At 35.6% G+C, this 26,488-nt stretch overlaps 1 protein-coding gene across 6 annotated transcripts in view; it reads right to left on the bottom strand.

Annotated features, from left to right (window-relative positions):
- Positions 1 to 1,673: 1,673 nt before the first annotated feature.
- The window catches only part of CAMSAP2 (calmodulin regulated spectrin associated protein family member 2), a 154,654-nt gene continuing 129,839 nt past the window's right edge, over positions 1,674 to 26,488 (bottom strand). For 3 of the 6 annotated variants that reach the window (XM_007481040.3, XM_007481042.3, XM_056815702.1), the window contains 9 exons: positions 24,402 to 24,475; positions 23,997 to 24,066; positions 21,448 to 23,665; positions 19,600 to 19,736; positions 18,654 to 18,874; positions 16,647 to 16,746; positions 11,642 to 11,757; positions 5,534 to 5,652; positions 1,674 to 4,635 (listed from right to left, as the gene is read on the bottom strand). In XM_007481040.3, the coding sequence (XP_007481102.2) occupies positions 4,330 to 4,635; positions 5,534 to 5,652; positions 11,642 to 11,757; positions 16,647 to 16,746; positions 18,654 to 18,874; positions 19,600 to 19,736; positions 21,448 to 23,665; positions 23,997 to 24,066; positions 24,402 to 24,475 (3,361 nt within the window). In that variant the 3' untranslated portion in view covers positions 1,674 to 4,329. The remainder of the gene's footprint in view (positions 4,636 to 5,533; positions 5,653 to 11,641; positions 11,758 to 16,646; positions 16,747 to 18,653; positions 18,875 to 19,599; positions 19,737 to 21,447; positions 23,666 to 23,996; positions 24,067 to 24,401; positions 24,476 to 26,488) is intronic. The other 3 variants (XM_007481041.3, XM_003340117.4, XR_008916139.1) reach the window with 2 other exon arrangements.

Here is a 26,488-nt window from a genome sequence, read left to right as displayed (position 1 = left end):
GGTCTCAGCTTCATGCTACATACTTTGATCCAGTTGTCATGCACGGTATAGCATCCTGCTTCAGTTCCCTTGGTTCCTCAGAGTATTGCTACATCATAGAGCTCTGCAGTTCGAACTAGAGTAAGCTTCTGCCTTTTGGATTTCCAAAGCCTTGGAAGCCAGATGAGGGTAGGTTTGGGTTCTTTTCTCAGCCTATATGTATTAGGAATTTGAGATTAACTTTCTCTTGTGTTTTTTCAGGTTTTTACCTTGTTAGGGTTTTTAGTGTCTTAGATTCTCAAGACAGTTGAAATTTCTTTGTCTTACACATAATTTCTATTTTGGAGAAGTATCTGAGGGGGGTTTAAGAATCAGAGAAAATGAAAAAAAAAAGAATCAGAGAAAATATCTAGCTCACCCTGTCTTGTTGATCATGGGACTTATAAGTTCTCCAATATTCTTCTTAAGAGCAAAATAACATACTTGTGAACATATCAACTTCTTGATATTATTACTTTCTACCTACAAAACTGCTAATCTGCAAAAACTTTTGGCCACAAGTTTATTATAGGGCAGAGGAGTTTCAAAGTTGAACATGAAAAACTGAGAGTCATTCACATAGGAAAACTAGTTAAAGTTGAGAGTGAATGGATGTCAAAGAGCAAGTAAAAAGAAAAGGAAGTTCATAATAAATACTTACAGTGGTTCTTTTTGTGTTGGCAAAAAATTGAAACTTAAGGGATGCCCATCAGTTGAGAAATGACTAAACAAGTTATAGTATATGATTGTGATGAAATAGTATTGTACTTCAAGAAATGAAAAAGAGGATGAGGATACCTTCAGAAAAATCTGGGAAGATTTACATGAACTGATGGCAAAGGGAAGTGAGCAGAACTAGGAGAATATTATCCATAATAACAGCAATACTGTAACAGTAATCAATTGTGAATGACTTAGCTACTGTGATTAATACAATCGAATACATCTTCAAAAAGATGATGAAGTTTTCATCAGAGGATGCTACCAAGGTCAGGAAATTGGCATAGTGGTCCAGGTTTACAGAAAGAAATACGTGATGTACATTGAACATGTGCAACAAAGGAAAGGTTAATGGTACAATTAACCATGTGGGCATTCATCCAAGGTGGTTACCAACAAGGCTAAAACTAGACAATGATCACAAAAATATCCCAGAATGAAAAGTCAAATCTCCCCGCCAAATATGAGAGGAAATGGGCAAATATAAGGAAGAAACTATTGAAAAAACTGACTATACGATTGTAGGATAAACATTTTAAGAATCCACTTTCCTTGGCTGGCAGATGTACTCTGGAATAGGTCAGGTACTCTGGTTGTTTATTTCAACGTCATATATGCAGTTCTGTCATTATCTAATCAAAGTCCATGAAACAGACTTATGGAAAAAGAGAGTGTAACAGCAGAAGGCTTGGACTTTTGTTTTGTAGCATTGTTCAAATTAAGTCAAACTTCTCCAATATATACTCTTTTATGCTATTAAAGTGTTCCTTATGGAGAACTTGAAGACTTTGTTAATTTGCATGTAGATTTGATCACAAAGGAATAACAGAATTCAATTTTTTTGAGCAACCTAATTTGCAAAAATGTCTAGGTTCAAATCATTTCACAGAGAATATCTTTCCCCCCCTTTAAAACTAGACACAGATAATGAATCATTTGGTGCCATGCTTTTTATTCAAATAAAAAGGGGGAAAATACACAATACCAGGAAATGAACAATATGACAATATTTTACAGCACAGCATCTGAAAAAAAAAAGCAGGAAATAATGCTCCAAGTGGATAGGATAAGCACACCACCATACACTGTACATTGCTCAACAGTGTCCATAAAACCATAACTAAGTTACCTATTTGGGTTTAAACAGCCAAACAAGAAAAGCTGTAAAAGCTGTTTCAGTCATACTAAAATCAAAACCCAAACAAATCAAGAGGAACTGAAAATTTTCCATAGCTGTAGTAACAGTTAGAATTGGACATTTTTGCATTGGTAACTAAGACAACTGTTTGGCAGATTTAACCATACCAATCATTGTCAATAGGAATTTGACCTCTAATGATGAAAGCACCAGTGTGTTCCAACAAGGTCAATGACAAATCCTCATGTTTACAAAAAGCATCATTTTCCTTAAAAAAAATTTTTTTTTCACATGGCTCTAAGTAAAGCCATACCATAATTAGAAAATTTGGAGTCTTAAAAAGGAAAAGCCCCAAACTCTTCCTCTATCAATAAAGTAAAATTTTATACTGAGAGCAATGAACTTTTAGTGAAAATATTCAGATTTTGCCTTTAGACATTGCACAAGTTACAATTTAACTGTTAGACAACTAGATTCCAGGATATACTGTGTCACAGATGATAGCAATTATTTGAAGGGTTCCTTCTCAATTTATGCATCAAATGTTTTCTTTAGAAAATATTTAGGCAGAACTTTATAAGATTACTGAATCACTTACCAATTGTAAAAAGCAAATGTGTAACAGTTAACTTCTTAATAAATGATCCCAATTTGCCACATTCTTATTTAACAGTTTTTACTTTGATCTTTTTGAAATGTTTATTCAAAATCTCTTCATTATAATCATGGAAATTGTTGTCTAACAGGCAAATGTGCAAACTTCTCCTATCTTTTTAATATTTATATGTTATATACACAATATGTATAGGTTTAAAACATGAGTTACATATCCTGGTCTCTAACATGCAAACAGTAGATCACAAGTAGTTTTGAGCTACACATACATTTTGCACAGGTATTGGAAATTCTATGGATTTTTTTTACAGTTTTAACAAATATACATAAATATAAGAACATAAATTATAGTAAAATATTGACAGCACTTCTGAGAAAATGTTGATAACTCAGATGCATTGATGCCTAAGGCCTTATAATAATTAAAAAAGTATGGTTCAGAGACATCTCATTCCTATCCTTTTCTTAATAAGTAAATAAAGTACATCATATACAACATTATTTTAAGCAACTCAGAGAGAGAAATGTTTCTTTTTTAGTCTCTATTTCCCATGAAAGAAAACATAAGACACCTCTCATTGACAGCACAATCCTGCCTTTTTCTCTAAGTTTGACGCAGCTGTCACAACACTGAACATGACAGGGCCATATAATCAGTCAAGTCCTTTCCTGAGAATGAATTTTTTCCCCAACTAACGCTCTGGTAGCATTGTTAAAGAAACCAAAGACCATGTAGAGAGGGTTTCAAGTTTGTACTTAATCTAAATAATTCTATTGGAAAAAAATCTAAAATGGAAGAATGTCAAAGCTGAGATAAAACAGAATTAGACATTGTTTTGAAATAAAAATGCAGCCCTTTGTACATATTGTTTAAAAAGATTTCTAAATATCATTTTTATACCACTTATAAATATAATTAAAAAAACCTCTTGAAAACAACAGACAGTGGGCCATCTTTCTTCAAATTGAAAGATTACTCTCAAAATGTCATTCATTTCTTCAAGATTATAAAGTGATTTACTTTACAAGTGATAGAGTCTTTTTGTTAAAAGAAAATCTACATCATTCTGAGCTGGGCAGAACTGATGTGAACACACAGCATACATAGATTTAATTCTTTACAGTTACCTAACCCGAAAAGACAAACCTAGCAGCTCTATAAAAACACTTCCTTCTTTTGCTAAAGAAATGTTAATACTTGTGTGAATAATAAATACAGACAATAATTACTTAGTGTAACAGCTTTTGAAACTGCTGAGATCATTAAAACTTTAGGGTTTTTGCAAAATGAAATCTAGTGTTGTTTTTTCTGCAGTATCATTAAGAAAGGTGCAAGATACCTCTTAAGATGTGTTTCATTTAATCTCACAGTCTCTCCAAATAAACAAAATTCAATGGAGTTTAAGAATAAGACCAAAGTTTCTTTAGTAGAGAAAAAATTAGCAAAATAAACCATTTGAAGACAAGTACATACATAAAAAGTAAAAAATGTAACAGAAACACAAAAATCCATTAATTTCAACCATATTTTCAACCTTAAGTCCAGCTACTACAGATGAACATTCAGTGCTTGTGTATCAAACCTTATATCGTGCTGTAATATCTCCATGTGAATCAGTACATTCCCATGATCACTTGAACTTCTCACAAAAGCGACAATCTTCTGAACTCCCAAATACTGTGGTTTACATTCCAGTTGTGCGTGACATCAAAAGAGCTCAGTGTCCAGTTTTAAGTAATAAAAGTCTTGTTGGCAACCAAAAACTTATCTTTGATAGGCAAGAAGATGAAGTGCAAATATATCACAAGTGTTCTGAAGCAAATCTTTTCTCCAATTACTATGTCTTAGTGGTTAAAAGTTTCTTAGGTGTTACTGGTCTCTTGGACTGCCACAAATGACTATGAATGGTAATTGCATCAACACTGGCAGACATGGTCTTAGCAGGTATGTGGCTAAATTGCTTTCTGTCAGAGTTATATTTATAAAGCCCTTCTATCATTTTTTTAGTGATAGATTTAGGGCCGATCCCAGCCAGTTTATTGATTTCTTCTGTTTCTGGGCAATAGGTATATAGAGACCTGAATTGGCAGCCTGAATCCCGGAATAAGATTAAAAAGTTGTTGGCATCAGACTTCTCCATTTCCTTAGAAGAAAGAAAAAAAAACAACAAAAACATATATTTGCTGAGTGAATACAGCTATATTCTGAGTCAATTTCTACACTATAAAAAATACCTCCTATAAGTAAGGCCTACTTGTAAAAAGGTCATAGCTATAAATACATTATATAACATTTGAAAGAAACACCAATTAATTAGAGACATGACATATTAAATGCAAAATTCTATCTGTTCTAGTTAGACATTGCAATTTCACAGGAATTTTTACAATGATTTGCTTGGTATCTTGATTTCTTCACCTGGCTACTAACCTTTCTCCCTTACAGTCTGACTGTTTCAGAAGACAAAAATATGTAGTCATTGAAACATTTTCTACTTCTGGGCTTCAATATTGCAAGAAAATCTTTGTCTATCACTGACACACTAATCACAATCCTTCCACACCATGAAAGATTAGTCTTCATGGATTATGGCCTCCAAAACCAATCACTGAGACTAAACTTAGCTGGGCTGGTCCTTGAGAAGACAGATATGTCTTCTAGTTTACTCGAATCTAATTTTAACTGATTTCTAATTCAATTTTATAATTACTATTTTACTCTGCCTTTGAAATAATAATACTTCAATGTTTGCAAAGCACTTTACACATATCATATGATACGTAGAACAACTCTACGGGGTAGATGAAATTCTGCTAATCCACATTTTACAGCTGAAAAAAATGCAGAGAGAAGCTAAGTGATTTGGTCCAGTGTTAGGAAGCAGGAATTGAATTTGGGTCTTCCTGATTCCAATTCCAGTGTTCTATCCACTACACCACAAACTTGCTTCTAATTCCAAAAGTACTTATTCTAATGAAAAATATTCTATAATTTAATTATTTATCACTTTAAAAAGATCATCATAATTAAAAACATCTTACCTCTAATATTTTTTTCTTCTGACCTTCATTTACTTTTCCAGCCAAGCAGCAATGAGCTAATGCATTTTGTATTATATGCTTATTGGACTTTGCACTGGGTTCTTTGAATAGCTTTGGTCCTATGGGAAAGATTTTTTTTTAAATCTCCATTATGATATTTCCATAACTATTTTTCAAGTGGCATAAAAGCCATATGATATTAACAATTGCCAGGATTAAGTTCTCTGAATTAGGAACTCTTAAAACTTTGTATACATTTCTGAAGCTAATGAATGCAACACATCCCACCAGAGGCATTTAATCCACTGCCAAGACATCTCTAAAGGCTCTTCCAGCCTCTGCATTATATCTCCCAAGAAGGGAAACTCAACAATGGGTGGTTTAACTCTTGGTTGTTTATGTTTTTATTAAAAAACATATTATAAGGCTAATGATATGAAATACCAGCAATCACATAAACAAAATAAAGAATACATTTTTAAAAAAATCTTAAAACTCCAAACATTCATGACCTGATATTTTTTTAAAGTTAGCAAAATAATAACCTTTTTCCTCTATGTTTCGTTCTCCTCTCTTTTTCTCTTGGACTTAATAAGTCTGTTTTAATCTTTTAAAAATATAATCGACCTGAATGTCTATACTGTCTTTGCCCCTTAGCACCTATGTGACTTGAGCACATGACCTAACCCATCTCTCTTCAGTTTCCTCATCTGCAAAATGAGGAGGTTGGAGTATGACCTGTAACGTCTCTTTCAAGTCTCACTCTATGATGCTATGATACTCTATATTCTTCTCATTCTGCTTTCTCCCCATTTTGCTTCGATCTGCCTTTCATTATCTTTGTATTTGTCATATTCTAAGTTCAATATGTTCTACATTACATTAACATATCACAATTATTTCAAACTTGCCATAATAATTGGACATAAGAGTTGTTTCTGGCTTTTTGGCAAATACAAGTAAAACTGTTATATTTTCCATTATTTTAATAATAATCCCAGAATCTCCAGGGGTTTTAAAGGCCATTCAGCAAAGTCTACTTCTCCTCCTCTTCTCTTCTATAACCCATCTATATCCAATGGTCTCCTAGCCTCTGCCTGAAAATCTCTGGAGAGAGAGAAAGAACACATACTTCTCTTATAAGACAAACCATTCCATCCTGGTATACCGCTCTCTGAGTATTTTCCTCAAATTAAGCTTAAATTTGTCACCTTGTAATTTTAACCCTGAGACCAATGAGAAACTTACTGTTAATAATCTGGGTGTGAGGTGATAAGGGCCTATTACCAAGGTGGTACCAGTGTCAGAGGACTGCTCCTTACGAAGGAGGAATTGGCAAATAATTAGATATGGAGGGCTAGTGAGGGGTTAAGAATGATGCCTAGACAATTTGGAACTATGCCCAAAGGGTGCTAAAAGAATATCTACCCTTTGACCCAGCCATAGCACTGCTGGGTCTGTACCCCAAAGAGATAATGGACAAAAAGACTTGTACAAAAATATTCATAGCTGCGCTCTTTGTGGTGGCCCAAAACTGGAAAACGAGGGGATGCCCATCAATTGGGGAATGGCTGAACAAACTGTGGTATATGTTGGTGATGGAGTACTATTGTGCTAAAAGGAATAATAAAGTGGAGAAGTTCCATGGAGACTGGAACAACCTCCAGGAAATGATGCAGAGCGAGAGGAGCAGAACCAGGAGAACATTGTACACAGAGACAAACACACTGTGGTATCATCGAACGTAATGGACTTCTCCATTGGTGGTGGTGTAATGTCCCTGAACAACTTGCAGGGACCCAGGAGAAAAAAACACCATTCATAAGCAAAGGATAAACTATGGGAGTGGAAACACCGAGAAAAAGCAACTGCCTGAATACAGAGGTTGAGGGAACATGACAGAGGATAGACTCTAAATGAACACTCTAATGCAAATACTATCAACAAAGCAATGGGTTCAAATCAAGAAAACATCTAATGCCCAGTGGACTTACGCGTCGGCTATGGGGGGTGGGGGGGGGGAGGAAAAGAAAATGATCTATGTCTTTAACGAATAATGCTTGGAAATGATCAAATAAAATATATTTAAAAAAAAAAAGAATGATGCCTAGATTACAAGCCTAGGTGTCTGGAAAAATGTTATTGACAGAATATATTTATATATGCTGACATATTACATATATAAAGAGAGACAAAATATATTGACAGAAATAGGGAAGTTACAAAGAAGGTAAGAGTTTTGGGGGGAAAGATGAGTTTGCTTTTGGACATGCAGAGTTTAAGATGTTCATAGGATAGCAAACTTAAGGTGTCAAGTAGACAGTTGGAGATGTGAGATTTCACAAAAGAAGATAGGAAAAAACAGAGAGAGATGACCATTAAATCCATGGGAGCTTTAAAGAGATCAAGCAAAATAGAACAGAAAAGAGAAGAGAGGGAGTGGAGGTCAGGATAGCTTCGGAGGACACCCACAGTTAGCAGGCATGATTTAGATGAAGAACCAGCAAAGTGGACAAAGAGGAGGTGTGAATTTTAGATTTTCTCAATTTTGCTTAGTCTAGCACCCAGGAATGTATACACCCACACCACACTGGCATGAAGCAGGGATGAAGCAGATTCCGAGCTCTTCTTTTTCCTTGTCAATTATTGGAAGATGATTGAGTGAAAAATCCCCATACCCACTTTATTAGCCAGCTCCAGACAACACTTCACATTCCATTTAGCTTTCGAGTGCTAAATCAGGCATCTTGCCAAAAGCCAGACACGCCCCCCTCCCTTCCTAGATCTATAGGAAAGTGGTTAAGTCTGTCAACAGCTTTACCTTTATACTGTTCCTATTTTTTAGAAACCAATTAGATGTTTGAATAGATCAAGTTGGAGCTAATTTTAACTGTCTGCAGAGCAGACTTCAGAGCTTTATTCTTTGAGTTGGAGTTAATTTTAACCTTTGCTTTGGAAAAAGGAATCTCATTAGCTGCTAAAGAAATTGCTTCTATGTCACTAACCAATCACAGAAACAATCATTTCCTGCCTTTTAAGATAAAATCAATTTCATTTTTGAATGTGATACTGTTTGACGCTTGCCCCATCCAGGACATGCTCTATTCCGGACTCTCTGGACCTTTTCACCTTCTTACTCTGGAGTTATCTTTACCTTGTGGCTTTCTTCCTCTGACTGGTGAGTTCCTGTCTAGGTCTACCATTTCATTAAGTGCCCAAGCCACTCATGTTCCCTTCTCTGTCCTAGATCTACTCCTGATTTCTTTACTCCTTGACCATTAGCCACATCTTAGAGATGTTTCTGTGCCCCTTCCTTAGACTAGCTCCCTTTGAATGTTGTCTTTCCTCACTAGAAATAAAACTGCTTGAGGGAAGGAATGATCTTTTTGCTTATATTAGTATTCTTAGCACTTAAGAGTGCTTGGCACATATTAATCACTTAAATGCCTGATCCTATCTCTCTTATCTATCTGCCTACTATCTGTCTGTCCATGTGGTTATCTTGGTCTTTCAAAGGCTTCCAAGCATCTGAGCAGTTGTTAAACCTTTAGCTAATTTTTATTTCTTAAGCTTATACCACAATTTTTACCCTCTTCATCTTTTATGTCTACTCTCACAAAGGAGTAATTACTTATCAATGTACCTGTTGCCTTGAGGTTTGTAGGACCTTGTCAAGTTCTTCACATAATTTCTTTACCTCTTTGCCAAATGTAACAGATACTGGCACATTAAGATAATTACTGCGCTAATTCTCTTTTAACCAAGCAATGTTCAAGAAGTCATTTTTTTTATATCTGTATAGATTTGCATATTTTGATCATATCGACCTTATCTCCTTTGAATGTTGTATCATTAGGGCAGCAAATGTACTACCAAAATTCATACCTTTCCAAATTCAGAAAGGGTCAGAATGAGACATGAATTCTTAACTATGATATGTGTTGCCTTGTTTTGCTTGACTATGTGTTTATCATATTATTCTACTCAGTTGATGGGGGGATTACAGGGAAGGTCACTGAATCATGAAAGAAATTTTAAAAAAGCAGGCTTCTATAAAACATCTTTTTAATTGCATAGAAAAATGTGAAAGGTGATAGACACAAAGAGCAATATTGTTACTATCTTGTTAAATTAATATTTCCATACTAATAATTTTCAAAGAGAACCAATGTTATGAAGGGGCAATGGCTTGTGTGAATTGAAGACAAGCAGGGTTGCACAACACTATTGATCTTGTTCTCCCTTCTAGAGTCACTTTAGTCCAATGGCAAGACAAAAGTTAGAATGAATGGCAATGGCCTGGGATGCAATGATGAACATTCTCAGTGTCTGACCAAGAGCTAGGCTCTCTACACCACTTGCTTTCATCACTTTCATGACCACTGGAAAAAAAACTGTTCTCACTTGCCCACTCCACCAGGAAAAGTCTTCACATGCTTGGAGAAGACATCCCTCTAGAATTTAGAGTCTAGATAAATAACAGGTTTAAACTCGGTTGGCTACTGTCAACCTCATTTAGTCCTTCTACCAAAACAGTTTCATTGAGGTGTGGCTTTGCTCATATTATGGCTTCTTGGAGCCATAGGTGAGAGCTGGGAGACAGGTGGGCGCCACAGGTAGGTGAGCAATCCTGAAAAAGACTCAGCAAACCCTCACACCAGATGTTCAAGTCCTCCCTGAACATTCCATACACCTCATTCAGTGATATTGTTGATGATTAACTTCATGATAAAATTTTTAAATTTAACCTAGGATTTCTCTATAACCTAGAACTAATCAATTTCTATGACGGTTCAATGTATATTGGGGTGGGGGTGGGGATATTATTTGCTCTCAAGTTTCTTCAAGATTCTGTTCAAGTCTATATCTTTTTTCTCACATTTTCACAAGAAGAGTTCAATAGCCCATTATTATTAATGTTTTGTATTCCTTCTAGACACATTTTCCTTTATAAGTTACTCGCTCTGGACTTTGGTGCACTTAAAGGTGAGGAGACAGAAGATCCTAAGCAGAGGGAACAGCCTGTGTAAAAATACAGAGGGAGAGATGGAACATGGGAAACAGGAAATATTAAATAGGGCAAATTCAATTTGACTGGAGTACAAGAGGAGGAATAGTAAAGGGTCCCAGAAGTCTTGGTGTCATTTTAAGTTTTAATTGCCAAAACTTAAATGATTTTATCAGTTTCCATGAGTTCAACTGTCCTCTATACAAAAAAGACTCTCAAATCTAAACATTCAGTACTAAACTCTCCTGTGCTCTAATCACCTCATCCCTGACTTTCTGCTTGACCAGCCCCCTCCCCCATATCCCATAGACATCTTAAACACTGTCTGTACAAAAACAAAACTTAGTAATTTCCCCCCTAAATCCAACCCCATTCTTAAATTTAATAGCTTTAAACTGAAGTAAGGCTTTTGGGACATCCTGTCTGCATAAGTAGCCTTGAAAAAGAAGTTGGAGCTAGACTGTGAAGAGCTTTAAATGCCAAAACAGTTTATAACGTCTTCTAAAAGCAACAGAGTCACTGTAGTTTCTTTAGCACAGCAATAACCTAGTAAGACATTCACTTTATGAAGGTCCTTTTGGCAGCTAAGGGTAAAGTGAACTGAAGAGGGGATCGACCCAAGGTAAGGGGACCAATTAAAAAACTACTGAAAGGTAAGAGTTTTAAAAAATCCATTTCCTATTTATATTCATCTAATTGGAGTTATTGAATTTAATCTGAAATTATTTTTGTTTTTCTAAAACTGACCACCTCCTTTCTTCTCTTGGCCACCTCCTCAAATCAATTCAAGGGAGGTCTATACAGAATACCTCATATACCTTATACTAGGGTCTTTTTATCAAAACTCCAGGAATTTTATATCCTAGTTCATTATTTTAGGAGGTCATGTTCTAAGTGGGCCTATACTATCAAAAGTTGGATAAGATATGTAAAGAAACAATATGGCCCTCTACATTGTATTAAGCGTAAATCTAGGAGATAACTAGAAGGGTGAAAGAAAGGAGAAGATATCCACAAAGCTTAATTTTTAAAAAACTCATATTTATTCACATACATATTTTAAATTCAATGATTTCTCTAAAAATAATGCACAAACTCACCTGTATACTCTGTCCCAGATGCCACTGAAGAGGTGGTAGAAGCATTTTCCCAGTCTTTTTCACCATTTCGGCTGCCACAGCGGCTTGGAGATAAGAAACCCTCTACAGATTCTGACCTAAAGAGACAAAATAGTATGTCCACTTCAAAGGAAATAGAAAATAGTTATAGAAGATGATATCATCTTCTATATAATTTCAATTTTTTAAAGATTGTGGGTATATCAGACTTAAGATTTTAAAATTTTATTTTCAGTTCCAAATTCTCTCTTTTCTCCATTCCTCTCTCAATCATTAGAAAGCAAGAAAAATGTCCAGTTCATTAAAATATGCATAGTCATGCATAATAGTCATGCACTGACATTGTTCTTCATTATCTGCAGATATAGTTTATTTGACCCTGGTAACCTGAATTCATCAAAGGCAGCTTTCCTATCTCCTTACTTAACTTCTGGGTCAACTTTCCCTATGTGATTTTTGTTAGGACTTTTCTAGTCTAAAATTCTTTCTCATTGTCATGAGATATGGAAGGGCTGAGCAGCAATTATTGTAACAGTTTACTATAAAAATTATTCTCATCTTTCCTTTGATACTCTTACTCTCAATTATCCTTAGTTTTCCTTATCATCCTCAGCTAAAAATGACCTTTAGCATACCAGATAATATGCTAGGGCTTTTGTATCCATTCCCAGTTAAATGTCCTGTTTATGTATTAAAATCAAAGTTGGTTATTCAGTTTCTTGTGCATGCATATCAATCTCTTTATACAAATCCCCCCTTTTCTTCCTCACAGGAATGTTTCTCTTTATGTCTTCATAATTTCATTCTTGAGAGCTTCTCATGTTACCTGGGCTGACTTCTCTAGTAAAATTTGAACCAATGGGGACACTATCCTTTTCTCTCAACCCTTTGAATTTTTTCCTCTAAGAATCTGGGGCATCATAGATCAGACTATGCCCAACTTTCCTCTTCTACTACAAATTCTAAGGTGGAGTGGTCATTTCCCTTAAGATTATAAGAATTTCTAACCTAGCAGCAATTTCTTTCTCTGTGGGTGAGAATGAGATCCAGGATACCAGGTTCTCTCACAGGTTGTTCTACTTTTTGAAAGATGAAATTACCACAAAAGTGTCAAGAAATTACTAACTGCTTTGCTTTAGGCAAAGAAAGTGTCAGATGATACCCATTTCCTTGGGTTCTCCCAGTCCTCCATCACTATTATCACATGTCTTCTTCATGCCAGGCCTATGATGTTTCTGAAACTACTATGATCTATTAACTCTTTCTGTCCTGGCGATCTACAAGTACACTCTTCATGACAACTTCACTTCTGTTCTCTTAGCGAGTTCTTTGATGGCTTGTTCAATTTCTTTTGCTGATATGGGGTTTAGGTAGTCTACTTCCTCTTGTTAGTCTAGGCAATTTATATTTTTGTAAATATTTGTCCATATCACCTAGATTGCCATGTTTATTGCCATGTAATTGGGCATAATAGTTTTTAATGATTGCATTAATTTCCTCTTCATTAGAGTTAAGGTCTCCCTTTTCAACTTAGATACTGTCAATTTGGTTTTCTTCTTTCCTTTTTTTTAATTAGATTGACCAGTACTTTGTCTATTTTATTTGTTTTTTCAAAGTACCAGCTTCTAGTTTCATTTATTAAATCAATAGTTTTTTGACTTTCAATTTTATTAATTTGTCCTTTGATTTTTGGGATTTCTAACTTAGTCTTCCTCTGAGGATTTTTAATTTGTTCACTTTCTAGTTTTTAATTTGCATGCCCAATTCATTGACCTCTGTCCTTCCCTAATTTGTTAATATATGAACTCAAGGATATAAATTTCCCCTTGAGTACTGTTTTGGCTCTATCCCATAGATTTTGAAAGAATATCTCATCATTGTCATTTTCTTCAATGAAATTATTGTTTCTATGATTTGTTCTTTAACCGATTTTAGAGAATCGTGTTGTTTAATTTCCAATTAATTTTTGATTTGCCTCTCCATGTTCCCTTACTAATTATTATTTTCATTGAATTGTGGTCTGAGAAGGTTGCATTTATTATTTCTGCTCTTTTGCACTTGTTTGCAATGTTTTTATGCCCTAGTACATGGTCAATCTTTGTGAATATACCAAGTGCTTCGCTTCTGTTCTACATGTCTTGGTTTTTACACAAAATGCTTTCCATCACACATTATTTTTTTATTTCTAAATTTTCTCTCGTAAAAGTATCTTGTAATTACTGCCATCACTACCCCCACCCCCACCTTATCCAGCTCCTTTTAATTAAGGCTTTCTGTCCCAGAATTGGAGGTCTAATCGTGGATTTCATTCTAACAAGTCTCTGTAATATCTGTAAGGTTAAATTTGCTTCTCTGCATTAGGGTCTCTAAGTTTACTTTGCTTGCTATCCACACTGTATTTATGAGGGTATCTGAGATGGGTGTTATTATTGGGTCTTAAAGAGGTTCATCCTATGGCATATCTGGGTTATTTCCACTATTGATGAATAGATCTAGGTGGTTTTCACCCTCCTCTTTTTCAGTTTTAAAATTCTTTAGGTTAGATTTTCAAGATTCCAGGCAAACATATTTTTACAATTCTTTGTCAGGTGTATGCTCTCTCCCTGGCCAGGAAATCCATCATTCATGTATTTTAAAATTAAATCCAGACCTCGGACACTTCCTAGCTCTGTGACCCTGGGCAAGTCATTTAACCCCCATTGCTTAGCCCTTACCACTCTTCTGCCTTGGAACCAATACACAGTAATGATTCCAAGATGGAAGGTAAGGGTTTAAAAACAAACAAGCAAATAAATAAATAAATGAACAAATGAATGAATAAAATAAAATGCAATCCAGAAATACAAATCTTGTTCTTAGATATGATGTTCTTATCACTTGATAACTATCCAAATCTACCCTTTCTCATCTAAGGTTCTAGCCTTAATGAAAACATTAGGTATGGCAGCCTGCACCACTTAAAAATATTAATGACAAATACTTTAAGGCTGGGGGCAAAAAGGAGCCTTCACATAAGAAATACAATGATAAGCTGGGCCCCTTGCCAGTCAATACCAAGATGGGTCTTATTGTATTCACACAGTACAAGTCTGGGGTGGTAATAAGAAGTCCCTAGTACTGAGGATACATTAAGGGCAACTTTTCTTGGGGCTCAGAGTAATATAATTGTAGACCAAGATGCTAGTGAAGAAATGCATTCCACTCATCAATTGCATCACCATACTGATGGTAGTATGAGTTCCATTATAGTCTGATCCTTTAGCAAAATGAGTAGGCAAAAAGTGACTTCTGAGAAAGAAATTTTAAACAAGAAACAAAGAAGATGCAAAAGAAATATGAAGAATAGAGAAGGATGCTAAGATCAGTTTGCATCTTGAAGAGCAGTACAAGCAAAGTAAATTGCTGGCAGTGAGCCCACTAGGTTGAGCAGATGGCTACATTCTAAATGGCAAGGAGTTCTACCTTGAGTAGAATTATTTATTCGACTCTACAGAATTCTACCTAAGGAAGATCAAGGCCAAAAAAGGCAAGTAAACGCCTCTTCTGAGATTTACTGATGAAATGTCCCCAAATTATTATTATTCTTTTTTAAAAGGACAACCTATGCCACAAGGTCTTCCATTTCTTGACTGAGACCTTCTATATTAATACTTTTGAATCTCTTTTGGCAATCAATCTCATCTATGTTCACATGAAAATCACCAGAAAGGAGTGGTAGCAATCAGGTTTGGCAAGCTTGGAAAGGTTTTCTGTAACATTCTAGATACATGTATCTCAGACAGTAATCCTCTATATTGTTGTTAGGTCAACAAGGAGATGCCTCAGTCATTTTTAGCAGGCATTTATCAACCACCTCTACCTGTCTCTTTGCCTTCGGTGCCCTTACTTGATGACTTCTCACCCAAGGATCGTTCCCTGGAGGATAAGTAGATCCTTTACCTCAGAAGATAGAGAGCTTTCTCTTCAGAAAGAACTCCAGATCTTTAACAATTTCTAAGTGTTCAGTAGTTCTTTCTTCTCCCATGTTACATTCTTCCACAACTTCTGACATAGGTCAGAATTCTTCTCTACCTCTTCATATCCTTTTCTGATTTTGTTTTCACACTGATTCCTTTCTTGCATTCTTTTAAAGGAATTGTTGATGCTTACTACTAATCTAAAGAGTGGAGCAGTATTAAGCCCCTTTTTATTCCTAAGGAGAACTATTTCATTTAAAAGATAGTGGGTTTCTCCTCACTAGAGGTTTATTTGTGTTTTTCCCCCTTTACCCTCTGTCTTAGGTCAATTCTAAGACAGAAGAGCAGTAAGGGTTAGGCAACTGCAGTTAAGTGACTCGGAGTCACACAGCTAGGAGTATCTAAGGCCATATTTGAACTCGGGACTCTTCCCCATCCCCACCCCTATCTCTAGATCTGGTGCTCTATCCACTGTGAAACCCAGCTGCCTCCTACTAGAGACCTAAAAGAAAGATCCTATGACCTTTTTTTTACTTTTTGCCAAGTTAGATTCTCATTTTGGTATGGTTGGACTAGATGGTCTCTGGGGTCCCTTCCAACTCTGATTATTTAATATTGGGGGGAAATGACTTTTATGAGGAACTATGGCATAAAAACTGAATTCAGGTCATAAACTGACAAATCAGTAGCAGAGTATCATTCCCCTAAAGAGACAATAAACCCATAATTTCACTCTTCCTTTATTCAAACACACAAAAATCAGAATTTTATTTAGTGCAATTTTAACTAGTAGCAATTCATGCGTATGTTTTCATGAACAACACAAAGTGTTGACAAACCATGATGAGGTGGGGGGTGGGGTGTCTTCTTAAGGAAAAAAAAAGTTAGTCTTGGGTGTTGATGGAGATGATTTAAATGAAAGGATAATGAGCCAAAAGGGCATTAGGAGATGATTTTCTTTGACTTATTTAGAGATAATCAGAGATAAGTGAATTATTCTTCAATAAAAATGTTAATGATTACTGCTTTACCTTGGTGTTCTCTTGCCTGAATGGATGCTCTCATTGTCTCCTGTGTTCAGTGATGCCAAAGAAAGGCTAGAGACTGAAAAAACACGATAAATTCGTGACCCTGGATAAAAACAAAGTTAGAATTTTTAAACAGGCAAATAGCAAAGAGTCTGTTCATTGGATAACACCAGCACATGGAGATTAAGCTTCTGTCATATTTTTTTAACTTCATATTCATCTAAACATGTACTATGCTGCATGCATATATGTATTTATGCCAATTCTGTCACACATAAATATGAATATAACATATAACTGACCCTCACAACAAGCAAGTACTATAATTTGTTGCTCAAGTTTGGTGCTTCCAGAAGGCAAGCTCTAAGTTGCTAGATAAGACAATGATCCCATAAGGAAAGAATTTAATCAAACAACCAAAACCCTCAACTCTGTGAGATATAAAGCTATCATAAAAATCCTTCATCGGTGGGTAGAAAATGTAAACTTTTTAAATACAGAAACATTTTCTTCAGGTAACATTAAGTATTTTCTCCTCTAGTTTTCTAGTCTGATACCTTATTATGACATGGAAGATACCTTATATGAAGTCAAAGGCTGGGCCAGCTGGGCAAGAGCTTGGGCAAGTATTGAAAAGAAGAAAAGCCTCTGAATAGGTCCTGTTGATGGATTATTGGGCTGGCTGAGGGCCAGTCCAGATAAAATTAGCTTCTTACCAGCTTAACTAGTAGGTGATAGGTTGTTTGGGCTATGACAACTCCGGTATATCGCTTAAAGAAGAGAAGAGTTAGGGGACGTAGGTGGCTCCGTAGAAAAGCACTAGATCTGGAGATAGGAGGTCCTGGGTTCAAATATGGCCTTAAATATGTCCTAACTTTGTGACCCTGGGCAAGTCACTTAACTCTAATTGCCTAATCCGTATTGCTTTCTTTTCCTTTAAAACAGATATTTAGAACTTATTCTATGACAGAAGGGTTTTTTTCTTTAAAGGAAGCAGAGAAGGGCTCTGATTTGTGTCAAGAGGGAGTATCTTCATCAGTGAAATAAAGTCCAAAATCTGGCATCAAAAACCCCAAGTTCAAAACTTGCCTCAGACACCAGCTGTGTGACCCTGGGCAAGTCACTTAACTTCTTGGGATCTCAATTTTCTCAATCATAAAGCAAAGGGGTTGGACCTTAAAGTCCCTTATAGCCCAAAAGCTATCCTATAACATCACTTGTATTTGAAGTACTGAGTATTTATGAGATTTTTTTCCCCCATTGAACTATCTATTGAGTAGTGGATCAAATGTAATTAATGAATAGTTTTTGCATATGAGCAACAGTATTACATCTCAAATACATGAATATTCAGGAGAGAGAGAGAGAGCGAGAGAGAGAGAGAGAGAGAGCGAGAGCGAGAGAGCGAGAGCGAGAGCGAGAGAGGAGAGAGCGCGAATGGAATTTTCTTAGGCTTTAAAAAGACTAAGAGAATTATGCCAAATTTTCCAAAGTATTAGATCAAAGAAAATAAGGATTTTTGAAAGAAGTGGTAACCATGCATAAATGTAAGAGAAAAGATTAATTTGATACATAAGAAATGAAGAGTTTTTAGATTAAAGGAGTTTTTTAAGGACTTTTACCTTACATTTCTTATTATGCCAAAATCTTTCTTGTCCATTTCATGTTTCCCAAATTATAATATATTCCTAAGTTTGTGAGTGCAAGAATGAGTTAGTAATTGAAAAGTATACAACAGTGGCAAAAGTACCACAACAGGTTAGTGTCTTTTTAACATTCATATTTGTGTTGATTTATCTATCTCTATTTCTATATATATGCATGCACACACAACGTGTTTCTACCATATAAGTTTTGTCTGCTCATTTTGGCTTTCCAATTAAGATGCATGCAGATTTCCAAATTAGACAATCAATTTAGCTTAAGAAGCTAATCAATGCATGATCAAGTTAGTATCTCAAACCAAGCTGGTGTTTTTATATGAACAGACTCTTTCCAACAAGCTGTTACCTGGTGGACCTTTGACTGGTGTTTTAGGTGACTCGATATGATCCCTGTGGATAGATTTTGGACGTGGCTTTTTTTGTTTTGTTGCATGAGGGCGGGGCTTAATCACTGTGTCCATATCTTCCATGAGTTTCAGCTGCTTTCTTCTCATATATTCTTGTCTAATAAATTCTCTACGTGCTCGTTCATCTTCTTTTTTCTGGCGCTCTTCCTCAGTTTTACGCCTATGAAAGTAAATCAAGTTAAATTTCTTTATAGGTCACCGTTTAAAACATATGCATATAAAGCATAAATTACATGAAAAGTTGTATTTACATGAAACAAGACAAATGGAAAGCATCCGAAGCATTCAAAAAATCTGGTCACGTTTACCAATATTTTCCTGAAACAACCATTAATTTTATTTCCCAAAGGATACTACTCAATTAGAAAAATTTAATTTTCAATAAAAATATTTTTAGACAGTTAGACTTTTAAATATTAAACCTGGAGGCAACTGGGTGGTTCAGTAGATTGAGAGCCAAGCCTAGAGATTGGAGGTCCTAGGTTCAAATCTGGCCTCAGACACTTCCCAGCTGTGTGACTTTGGGCAAGTTGCTTAACCCCCATTAACCACTTAACCTCTTATTGCTCTTCTGTCTTAGAACCAATACATAGTATTAATTCCAAGATGGAAGATAAGGGTTTAAAAAAAATAAAATCTAATGAAAATGTACTACTTCATTTAGGGGAAAATATAGTTTGAAGATAATCTGAAAACTAAAAACCACTTAGAAATTAATACCTTTATCTACATGTATAGCATACGACAGAATTAGTACTCCCAGCATACTTTAAGTCTATTAATGAATGCGGCATACTATTTTAATACACGGAACAATTCAATGAAAAACTTCACACAATTACATTTGCAGTCATTCACCTGCATTTTAAGGGCCCAGGACCTTACCTTGTTTCTTCCTTCTTATGCTCTAATTCTGCTTCTAGCTGCTGTTTTCGAAGCAAAGTCTCTCTTTCTCTTCTCAATCGTTTCTCGAGCAGAGCTGCTCGTTTCATTGCCATATCATTCTCTGCTTTTTGATCATCCTAACAATAGAAGAAGTTAAAAGAAAGCAGATGAACAATCTTAGGTTATTGCACTCTAATTTTCAAATGAACAATGGGAAAGATGTAGACTGGAGCATACAGTAAAGGTCACTTAAAACTGAATGACCAAATCCAATGTTGATTAATGGATTCATATCAACTTAAAAGAATTCCTCTATTGAAGGGCAAACAGGTGGTGTCCTTCCAAGAGAGCATGACTCAGCAGAGATAGGAAGGTGCAGCTAACAATCAACAAGGTGGAAGGCAAAGTTTAAGAGTGATCAAGTATCACCCCCATCTTCCATGGAGGCGGGCTATGTCCAGGGAGCTGTCCGTGGATGTACAAGGGCTTGATGTGCTAAGCAGAGCATAGAGGACTTTCCGGGATATGGCAGCTTGGATGCTAATGTTGACTTAGCCAACCTCAATAATGTAAAATATAGCTCAAATGAAAGTGGTAGTATTTTGGGTGGGGTCAGCCACATGGACAGCTCTGCTCTGTTCTGGGCATGATGGTTTGTGCAGGTGCCCCTTCTGCAGGTTCCTGAGAGGTCAATCTATATTTTCTTCCATATTCCCATGGCCAATATGGGGTTGCCCTCTGCTGGTCAGTTTAGGAATGTATCCCACAACAGAGAGGGGAAGAAGTTCATTTTAGATTTCCAGGAGAAACCATGATATGCAAAGTACTCTCTTACTCACTCCAGTTATATGTGGTAATTAAAAAAAAAATTTTTTTCCCTAAAGCTTTGACTAAATTAGAATATTTTTCCATGGTTACATGATTCATGTGTTTTACCCTCCCCTCCTGCCACCCCCTTCCCAAAGCTAACAAGTAATTCCACTGGTTTTGTTTTTTTTTTTTAAACCCTTACCTTCCATCTTGGGAGTCAATACTGGGTATTGGCTCCAAGGCAGAAGAGTGGTCAGGGCTAGGCAATGGGGGCCAAGTCACTTGCCCAGATTTGAACCTAGGACCTCCCATCTCCAGGCCTGGCTCTCAACCCACTGAGCTACCCAGCTGCCCCCAATTCCACTGGGTTTTACATGTATCATTGTTCAAAACATATATGGTAATTTCCCATGTGTTCATATATTATGAAAATGTATATACTTTATATAGTCCTATTTATCCTAAATTTAAAAAAAAATGTAATTGCATATATTGTCCAAATAAGTTGATGTTATTAGTCTTACTAAACTGATTCCTTTTCATTTTGTTTTTCTTTTTATTCTTCATCATGGGGGTTTGCTCTCTGAGTAGGGAAGGATGAGAGATCTGAAATTAAAGTAATACATAAACAAAAGATTTAAAAAAATTTTTAAAGAAGAAAAAACATGTAAAAGAAGAAATATGGGTAAAAAAAAAAGACAGCTAGAGGCAAAAATCCAAAATGCATGATTATATTTTCCAGTCCCTTTCACGAAATGGCACTTCTTTGAAACATATGAAAACTTACTTTTTAAAGGCTTTTTATGAGAGGAGGAGAATCAGGGGACATTTATACATACGCAAACTAATGCCTATATTCAGAGAAGATATTTTAACATCAAATTTCAACTCTATTATCCTTCACTGTTCTCATGGAGACTATGGCATTTGGTGCACCAAACTCCAACAAATGTATAGTGATAGATGGGTAAAAATCAACTTAGAATAAAAGCAAACATGCATTATTTGGCAGATGTCAACACAACTTAAATTACATACCTTAAAAAAGAATCCACAGCATACTTTCTGATCATCATCAAATTGTTCTTTATCACTTTCTCCCTCATATTTTTCAACAGATATATCAGTCTTATCATCAGGAGGTTTCAAGTCAGAGAGAGAAACTTCAATTAAATTAACATTTTTAGGAGCTGGAACTGGCAAAGTGGAAGTCTGAGATGGTATGGTGGGTTGGTTTATTTGATCTTCATTTGGTGTAAGACATACAGTCTCTGTAACAGGCTGTGACAATATTTCAGAAACTGTTGACTCCATAGGTTTGAGCTCCTTTTCCTCTAGTTTGTGAACATGCTGTTCCAAAGACCCTTTAGATTCCATTTCCTCCTTTCCTTCTTCTGCAGGTTTAGATTCCTTTAACTGAGGTTCACATACACGCTCTCCATCATCTCCAAAACATACAAAAGATCTAGTCTGAATGGGAACTTGACTTGGTGAGAATCTCCGCAACCGAGGAAGGCTATCTACAGACCGGGGGGGTGTTAAGGTGCGATTTAAAGGTGTTATTTTGAGTTCATTTGGTCTAGGAGTCCTTTGAATTTTAACAGGGAAGGAGGAGCCCTTCCTGTTAGAGGACTGTGGAGAGGGATGAGTTGGTCGAGGGGAGTCTGAAGAGAATGGCACAATTGGAGATGACAGTCCTGTTTGCCTTGAAGATTTAAATTCTCTACTCTGTTTTTGTGGAGAAGGTTGTGGAGGTGAAATCACCCAAGATTGCTGTTCCCTCATCTGCATTAACATCTCTTGTTGCAATGACAAACGTTGCATTTCTTGTTGTAGAAAATGAAGAGATGAATTTAGCTTTTCAATGGATTTTGTATATTCTAAAATTTCTCCTTCATTTAAAGTCTCTTCAGAGGGGCTGGCCAAATTCCACTGCTTATCAGGATCTATAGGTGTGGTTGGGGACTTTAACCATTTGCCTTGAGAGTTCTCAATACTGTCTTTGATTACTTCTGTTGCAGACTTATTAGTCCGTACATCTGCTTTCTGTGATTCTCTTTCCTTTGTTCGATCAGTATAGACCTTCTCATCCTCAGCACCAGCTGCTTCTTCCCGAAGTGGGGATATTCCATCTCCTTTCTTCTTCACTACAGTTAGGAAGGCTGTTCTGCCCATTTTCTGTCTTTGCTTAGTGAAAGCGGCTTCCATTTTCTTCTTTTGAGCTTCTATGGCTCTCCTTTTCTCCTCTAGTTTCATCCTAAGGTGGACCATTTCAGAAGCCAGTAGCTGAGTAGTATCTCTTCCCTGAGGAAGAGCTGTTTCTTCAGGAATTTGTGCCCAAGAAACAACATGAGGAATATTGAGTTCAGAACCTTCTGGGGTTGTTTTCTGAGAACTGCTTCCACTACTTCTGCCATCTGTGTGATTGAGTTTTCTGAATTTCTGCTCAGCAAAGCTTGTCATCTTAACTCCAGAGCTAGAAGAAGCACTACTACCTGGTTGAGACCTTGTACTCATAGTACTTGGACAAGGACTTAAAGCTTCCCTATGGTTGCTAACTCGCATATCATAATCTTGAATAAATTTGGAGGGTTCTTCCATGTCAGAGTCCATACTAACAGTGTAGTCTCTCAAAGAAGAATCTTCATCCATTGTTTCTGGAATATCTTCTGAAGGAACATGAATTCCAGTATCTACCTCTGTGGTATCAGTCACAGGACTCAGAGCTCCTTTTGTGTCACTTATGATGTCAGGACTAGATGGATTTAGTTTGAAATCTGAATTAAGGATACACATATCCTGGCTATGAAGAAAGAACCCATTTGTGATTTGGTCTGATTGGGGAGCACAGGGAGATTTGTCAGTATCATGAATTATTTGTAAGGCTTCTTCAATGCTTGGTGTTTCAATTTGGTTGCCAAACTCATCTAGAGGTACCCTATTTTGCATGGCTCCATTTGGAAGTTTACAATGAATATTTTCATTAGAATTTAATTCAGTTGTTCTATGGGGTACATAAGATTTGAAGTCACTTGGGGAATTAATATTATTTTCTTCTTCAATGCTTTCTGTCTCCTCTTCTCCATTTACAGGCTTGAAGGACAAATTTTTCCGGATGTGTTTAGGTATACGATTATTGTTCAGTGTAAGACCTTCATTACTAAAAGATCTTGTGATTCCTCTGTTTGGAGCAGGTTTCCGAATACTATTTTCTTTATCAAAAGAAATATCAAACGAAACTCCATGTACGGATGATCTTTAAAAAGGAAAAAAAAAAGAATTGGGATAAAATTATTATATAATTCAAGAAAAGAACAGCTTTCAATATAATTAAATAATTTGGGATGAACCTTTTAGGGGGAAATTTCCTTTGTTTTGCCTGCTTATGATTATGGAGATTTCATGTAATGTCAGGAAGTGCAACCTACCCACCAAGCTTCTAAATTTAACTATATGTAATCCCTTAAACAACTACATTCCAGCTCTAATCCTTCCCAGTTTAGGTACTAAATACAAACTATGATTAAGTAATCTTGTTAACCAATTTGACCTGGTGGATATATTTTAAAATAACATCTTTTATTTACCTTTTTTCTTTGGGCCATGTCCCTATGAAGCCATCAACATAAGACATAGATGTAGACCTTTTAATTCCTCCTTCAAATACAAAATGAAAACATTTTATTACAAGAAAACAGGTTTTTCCTTTAAGAAAAGAGAAGAACTCTCAAAAGCCTAAGTATTAGAATTAAAAAAAAGCTAAGTAACAATCTGGAGAATTGCAGACTTTTTAATTAACAAAAAAAGTAAATGAAACGAGCTATTTAAATGAGATAGATCAGCCTTATTTCAGGTTAAGAAAATTATCATTTCTATTTCTTTATAAATGCTTGTTTTAGGTGATTATTTCAAAGCCAAAAAAGAAATAAATGTAAACTATTACTAAAGATTATCCTCTTAATCTTTTTATTTTATTTTATTTATTTTTTTACCTGAATCAGATGGTGGTTGAGAGCTTCGATTTCTGGCTGGAGGATGATGAGATTGTGAGAACGCAGTACTTTCCCTAAAACAAATTGATATAACATTACACATTTTTTTTACACAACAAATTCTATGTACTATGGTTGGACATATAAACAATCTTACCACCTCTTAATTCACATTATTAAGATTAAGAAATAGAAACATCATGCAGTTTTCAAATCTCACACCTATTAGTCCATAAGGAAAACTAAATAATGTTAATTGTAATCACATGTGAGGCAGCTAGGTGGAACAGAGGATAGAACACTCAATTTTGGAGTCAGGAAAACCTGAGTTCAAATCCTGTCTTAGGCACAATAGTGGTGATAACCTGTACAAGTCACTTAACTTCTCTGCTTCAGCTTCTTCATTTATAAAATGGGAATAATAGCTTTTACACTTCAAAGGGTTGATGTTGGGATCAAATGGGATAATCTTAGAAAAATGATTTGCAAACCTTAGAGTACTATGTAAATAATAGCTACTACATATATACATACGTGACACACACAAAAAAAATATTGCCTTCTACCAAAAATTTCATGATATTTGACATGTACTTTACACATTCCTTATAAGTTAGAAACAAACATATTAGTCCCATTTTAAAGATGAACAAAAAATTAGATGACTTTATAAAGGATTAAGATCAGTCAGTCAATAAACATTTATCAAGTATTTACTAGATCAGCACTGGAAGGGATTTCTAATGAATCTGTACCTTTAAGACTAGTTGTGTATAATATTTTATATGTCTGCATTTTTTTTTAAACCGTGATCTTATTATTCACAAAGATTAGAGGAGATGTAAAGCCACAAGGCCTTGCACCAAATCATCAAACTTAACCTGAGATTGTTAGTTGCTATGGGGTTATTCTCTCTCTGACTACTTCTTTTGCCTCATTTTGAGGAAAGGAGTCTATGGAGAACTGCAGCTAATGTCCTTTCAATCTGAAGTTCTTCTAGGCCTGGGAGCCCTCAATTATGCTTTTATTATGCAACAGGCATTATTAATGGTAGTATATCAGTCTAAATATGTAATTACATAGGGCAAGAACTGCCACAAACTGAAAAAGAATGCTATTTATGATAGGTCATTCCGAAGATCTTCAATGTAAGAATGAAAATACTAAAGATAGCTTTCAGTGTTTATAATTTACACTGAATGTCTATCTTCATAAAACAGAATAACTGATTCATACATTATTATGGTATAGTTCCCATTAGCATTGCAGGACATATGCTACTTAAAAGCTAACACTGTACAATGGGTACAATTAGCTAGCTATCTGTGCCTATTCTAATCAATTGCTGTGACACAGAATGCTTAAGGCTTTTGTTGTTGAAGGTGTATACTTTATTCAGCCAAACATTCTAAGTTTTACTTGAACAATGGAATTAACAAGACCATTTTTTGGCTTTGGGCTATATATAATCTGTATAAAAAGTATGCTGTTGTAAAAATAGACTAGAATCCAGGACTTCAATCCCCAGAAATCCTTTCTCCATTTCCCCAGAATGCCCTCTAATCTCACTGAATTCTCACCTGGGCCAAGAGCGAGATGGGGTATTTAAACCTGGTTGTGATTAGGCTCGGCCTCTTTTGGACTTCCGTTTTGGAGCAGACGCGTCTCTTTCATGGTGTAAGGTTATCTTGTCTAGGCCTCTCTGGCCTAGGCATGTGCTTTCTTATTCTGTGTTTTCTTTAATCCTTAACCTTTAATAATCCTCATAAAAATCTCCTTGCAGAGAGAAACTAATTTCTACCTGCCTCAGTCTCCCCTAAATTTTAATCTTTACACTGTTAAGGTAAGACTTACAGAGGTTTCATAAACATAAAATAAAATTAATTTTGTGAATTCTAGAAGATTTATTTTACAAATAAATGTGATTTTCTGTGGAAATTCAAAAAAAGCCAAAAAAAACTTCCATTCCCTCCCTTCTCTAATTTTTACCTTTCAGTTATAAGACAGTAAAATCAAACTACATAGTACTTTAAAATTTACAGAATGTTTTTGATTAGTATATATATTATAGTGCAATTCACTATAAT

The sequence above is a fragment of the Monodelphis domestica genome, chromosome 2 (assembly GCF_027887165.1).
Source record: "Monodelphis domestica isolate mMonDom1 chromosome 2, mMonDom1.pri, whole genome shotgun sequence".
Classification (NCBI taxonomy): Eukaryota; Metazoa; Chordata; class Mammalia; order Didelphimorphia; family Didelphidae; genus Monodelphis; species Monodelphis domestica.
This window is presented reverse-complemented; position numbering and strand designations above follow the sequence as displayed.